This window comes from Bos mutus, chromosome 28 (genome assembly GCF_027580195.1).
Source record: "Bos mutus isolate GX-2022 chromosome 28, NWIPB_WYAK_1.1, whole genome shotgun sequence".
Classification (NCBI taxonomy): Eukaryota; Metazoa; Chordata; class Mammalia; order Artiodactyla; family Bovidae; genus Bos; species Bos mutus.
Genome location: NC_091644.1, coordinates 10059511 through 10064656, shown reverse-complemented (window position 1 = coordinate 10064656; position 5146 = coordinate 10059511). Strand labels below are relative to the sequence as shown.

The 5146-nt window shown below is 46.5% G+C and overlaps 1 protein-coding gene across 7 annotated transcripts; it reads right to left on the bottom strand.

Annotated features, from left to right (window-relative positions):
• Positions 1 to 212: 212 nt before the first annotated feature.
• On the bottom strand, positions 213 to 4848 carry ZNF32 (zinc finger protein 32). 7 transcript variants are annotated; one of them, XM_014481756.2, is made up of 3 exons: positions 4761 to 4848; positions 2422 to 2561; positions 213 to 1195 (listed from the first exon to the last, which is right to left on the bottom strand). In XM_014481756.2, exons 2-3 carry the CDS (start codon positions 2489 to 2491, stop codon positions 402 to 404), a joined length of 864 nt encoding a protein of 287 aa, XP_014337242.1. In that variant the 5' UTR covers positions 2492 to 2561; positions 4761 to 4848; the 3' UTR covers positions 213 to 401. The 7 variants fall into 7 exon arrangements, with proteins under 7 accessions (XP_014337242.1, XP_005906649.1, XP_070220847.1 ...); XM_005906587.2 differs by having other exon boundaries at positions 213 to 1153; XM_070364746.1 differs by having other exon boundaries at positions 4740 to 4813.
• Positions 4849 to 5146: the final 298 nt, after the last annotated feature.

Below are 5146 nucleotides of genomic sequence, written 5' to 3'. Positions count from 1 at the left end.
ATCTTGGTAAAACAAAATTAATTTGAATATGTAGAGAAGAAAAGAATCTTGGGATTAGTAATGGGCTGGATTTTTTGAATAGGCCAGTGGTGTCAAGTGCAAATATAAAACCTGTATCTGCTACATAAATCTCCAATTGTGTACTAAATTAATGCAGGTACCTTAGGAAATCAAGTCAAAATAAATGGACAGAAGTTATGAACCATACGTGATAATGATAATAAACAAGACATTTATTTTTCATACTCATTTGGGGGGAAAAAAGAAAACTCAGTTTGCTCTACCCAGTGATGGTCTTTCTGAAGGAGTCTCCATTCATTCCATAAAATTGGATAGGCTGTTTAATCTCAGATGATTTTATGCTGTTAATTCATAAAGAGAACTTCCTCTGAAGAGAGTGGTTACAGGGTGAGCCTCTGTGAGCAGCTTCGCTGGTGCGCAGCCAGACTCCCTCTCTGCGTGAAGCTTTTCCCACACTGGCCACACAGATAGGGCGTCTCTCCTGTGTGGATTTTGCCATGCAGAACACAATTCCCCCTGGTGTGGAAACTCTTCCTGCATTGCGCACAGGCATAGGGTTTCAGGCCTGTGTGGACTCTGATATGAACAATTAAACTTCCTTTCTGACTGAAGGCTTTTCCACACTGATCACATCTATAGGGCTTCTCACCACTATGAACTCTTCTGTGAACAGCAAGGTTACTTTGATTCCTGAAGCTTCTCTGACAAATAGCACACTCATAGGGTTTCTGTCCCGTGTGGAGTCTTTCATGAACGGCCAGACTACCTCGTTGACTAAAGCTTTTCCCACACTCCTTGCACTGATAGGGCTTCTCTCCTGTGTGTATTCGCTGATGTGTAACAAGATTGCCTTTGGCCCTGAAGCTTTTTCCACAATGGGTACACTCAAAGGGCTTCTGACCGGTGTGGATTCTCTCATGTAATGTTAGACTACCCTTCTGCCTGAAGGACTTTCCACATTCCTGGCACTCATAGGCCCTCTGTCTCACTCCAGGTGAATCTTCCTGTAGTGTCTTAGAATCTGGGGATTTTTGTTCCAGCTTCTCTCTTCTGAAAGAACTCTGGAAATCCCAGCTTGAGGATCCTGTGGCCTCAGACTGATCATATTTGTGGTGGGCTTCTGTCATCACATCTGGTAAAATGAGAGGGAAGTCATGTAAGAAGCACCAATATGCTGAGTGAGAAGAACAGGGAAAAAAGAAACAGTGCTTTGAGTGCTCATTATGTGCCAAATATTATACTATAAACTTTGCATAGATAACTTAATCCCAAAACAATTTTTTTGTTACAGTTAAGGAAATGAACGTATAGGGAGGTTGTCAAAGATCACTTGGCTAGGTAAGCACAGAATTAGGATTCAGACACAGGCATGCTCTGTAGCAGTGTACTGCCTCTAAATTTAGTTTAATTTAGCTTCCCAAATAGTCTTGTGTATAGACATGATTATCTCCATTTTACAGATAAGAAAACAAGCCAGAAAAATCAAACTATATAAGATCACATTTAGTCCCATACCGAAGTTTTATCTGACACCAAGACAGGTGTGGATCCAGGTTGTATGGGGCCTAAAGTTTTAAATTTTGGAGAGATTCCCATTAAAAAGCAGTATAAAAGTAGGGATAGGACCTTGAAGAGACCGGTGTAAGGGAAAGCTCCTGAAGCTTAAGTTTTGTAGGCTTCATGAGAAATCTACCTCTGCTCTAGTCTGCTCTCCCTAACAGTGGAGTAGAGTAAGCCTACGCTGTCAGGATATATGCAGCAAAATCCTAGGTACTTTACATCTATTCATTTTAGTCACTGCAGACCTGCAAGATAGAGCTTACTGTCCCATTTTGCAGATGAAGAGCCTGGTGCTCAAGAAGGTTAAATAACTTGTCTGATACCACAGACCCAGTCATGGCAATCATAGAATTTGATCCAGGGAATTTTCCCCTTTAAAATCCATGCTGTTTCAATCTGCTAAGCTATGGTGAAACTGAAGTCAGTTTTGGTTTGGAAGTTTTTCTCAACCCTTCCTATGCAGATATTGACAGTACTTCCCAACACTGCCCTGTATATGAGCCTCCTACTGCACTTTAAATATGAGTCCATTCATCACTAATAATAGTTTTCTTGGAGTCATCCTAGGTAGATTTCAACTTGTTCCTCTGTCTTACCATTTCTCATTCAGTCACTGTGCTGAGATTTAAAACTGCTCATTCATTTTCTCAGATACCACCTCCATATCAAGACTGTTCCCTTGCTGTTTCTAACTCAAGCTTGTAGGCTTTCCCTGTAACCCCTAAAAATAGTGAGCTTCACCAAAGGAACATCTTCTCTGCATCCCCAGCCTGTTGTCCAGTGCTGAGAACAGGGACACTGATTATTGTGACTTGGCATCCCAGCAATCAACAGACTCACTGAAAAAGGCTACATTCTGGGCATATCTTCCATGACAGTCCAGCAGGGTAGCTGTTGGAAATCCAAACATGTCCACTCCTGCTGTATGAGCTTAATCACCACCTCTTCATATGATTCTTCCATGGGCTGTACTTGAGTACCTAGGGAGGGAAAAACAAAAACAGGAATGGATAAGAGAACCGATAAGTGAGAACCGTCAAGAGGAGCTCTGGTCTGGGATACGAGTGAGTGGAGGGAATCCTGCTTGCCTGATATAATACCAGTCATCTACAACATAACTGCAAAATGGACCAAGAGGCACCATAGCTACTCATAAATGAGTCCAGGAGGAAGCAAGAGGTCAAAAGCAGAGAAGACAAAAAGCAAACATGTTTCTCTTCCTGCCAATGCCAAGAAAATGGTCCTTACTATTTGTACCTTAGCTTTCGCATGGGATCTTCCACTTCCTCCCCGCCTAACTGCCTGCTATTTTATCCTCCAAGTTCTAGAGGAATTCAGAATATAAAAAACAACATTTCAGCCTTAATAATTGGTTTTGTGATTGAAATGTCTGACTCTCCTCTCCAGTCCCCTCTAAATTATTAGGACAGAACAAGAGCTTTCATATTTCCTTTTAGCACTTCTTTGGAGGCTCTTCAAGATATGAGAATACCGGTTCTGAGGAGGCATACTACTTGTCAATTCTTGGAAAAAGAAGAACTACTCCAGATTCCAAATCCAAGAAACTTGCCCCAAGTCCCAGAGCCAGTATGGAGTCAAGGTGGAGCAAAGGTTCAAATCCAAGACTTCTTGGATCCAAAGCCTATGTCTAGACAATTCTTTACTTTCTCATCACTAAAAAGTGAACGGAACAGAGCTTGACCAGACTTTACTATTCTTCCAGATCCTAGGAACCCTCCTGCTCCACATTATCATTTCCTATTTTGGGGGGGATATTCTTATTTCTGGACCCTAATTACTGAATTCTTGTACTTAATGCAGTGGTTCAGTGTGTATAATCTTTGTTTCCCTCTAACATATCCCACGAACACGCTGGCCTCCTGATTTAATGAATAGCAGTGTGATGCTACAGTTCTTCGTTAACCCAAGGGTCTGGTCTTCTTGACAGCCGCACTTTCTGTTACACCTTGTGATGACTGTAGAGACATTAAAAACTCTTATTTGAAAGACAGCTCCAGTTTCCATCGCAAGCCACAAAGCAATGCCCTATTGGTGTCAGGACATCATAGCACCATTCACTTGGAAGTCCTAGGTGTTACTGATGAACCACACATCCACCGAGCGTCACTGAAAAGTACATAGGTACCTGCTGCCCGAGGCTGGACCCTGTCCTTGGTGAGTCAGCAAATATGCTCAGAACACCTTGGATAGAATTTTCAGCTGTGCCTCTCTACATGCTGTGAGATATTCAAGTAACAGCTCAGCTGTTTCAAGAACCTCCTGATTAATGAAGGAAAATTTCCATATTTTTCTCCATAGATTCCACAAGTGTGCGGAATCAAATTCTTGAAGATTCTGTAGAAAGACACTTTATAATAGAAAATAGTGTTTTTTCCTATCAAGAAAGCCCTTATATCCTGCTCACAATGAGGCCATGAGAGACGAATCCTACCCTCTGTCTCCCCTTAACCGACACTGGGGAAGTAACCAAACAGCCCAGACCTATTCACTTACTTAATAAATGCTGTGATATCAAGTAGCTTCTGGGAGTCTCACAAACGTGAAGGGCCTCTGACATGACCTCACAGACTTAAGGCCTAAAGCTGCGAGTCTTCAGTGAAGGACCAGGGCAGGGGGAACTCTGCTGTACCCGGGGCACAGTTCAGGACTGGGAGATTCTGGGGAGCGGTGATTATTTTCCCCGCACACCGGGATTCACTTTGTCCTTTCCCATTTCCCCACTCAGAGGAATTTGTCCTTTCTTTCACCCAGCCTAGAGACTGCATTTCCCGTCTCCATCTTCTGAAGCCCTCCCCGCGGGCCCAGAGGCACACCTGCCCGTGGTCCCTCCCGCGTCTCCAGGTGCGGGGCCTTCCCGCACTCCCCGGCCCGCCTTGCGGAAGAGGGGCCCCTGCTCCTCCCGACAGACTCTCTGCCATTCCCGCCTCAGCGATTTCCCCACCCGGACCCGCGCCGGACCTCAGCACCCCGCTCTCCGGTCCAGCTAGACCTTTTCTTGCGGGCCGCAGACCTCTGGCCTCGCAGCTGGCCTCTCTTGGGAGGCTCCAGGCTGGTCAGGCCTGCTCAGGGACGCGAGGGGGTGGGGGTCGGAGGCGGCGGCCTGAAGGCGGGGCCCTGCCTCGTCTGGGTGTACTGACCCAGCCAGCGGCCTCACTCACCACAGCCGCGCGCGCCCGCAGACAGACAAAGGCCGGCACCGAGCCCTTAGGAACGCCGGCGCGAGCGGACCGGACTACAACTCCCAGGAGGCTCCGCGCGAGCCCTAGCCCCGTGCCTTGGCGGCCCCGGCTTCCCCGAGCACTGTGGGAAACGTAGTTCGGCGATGCGACCCGCCGCTCGGGCTCGGCGGGTCTAGGCGAGCGCTGGGCGCTCAGGTCACTCCTGTTTGGACCGAGTAAGAGGCGCCGACTTGTTCGCGGTCGTAGAACGACGACCAAGAGCGCCAAATGGCCGCTCAGATTAGCCAGGCATGGGATGGCAGCTTGGTGAAGCCATCCTCCGAGCCAGGGTTCTTGCATGGCATTGTGGAAGGGAAGCGTTGGGA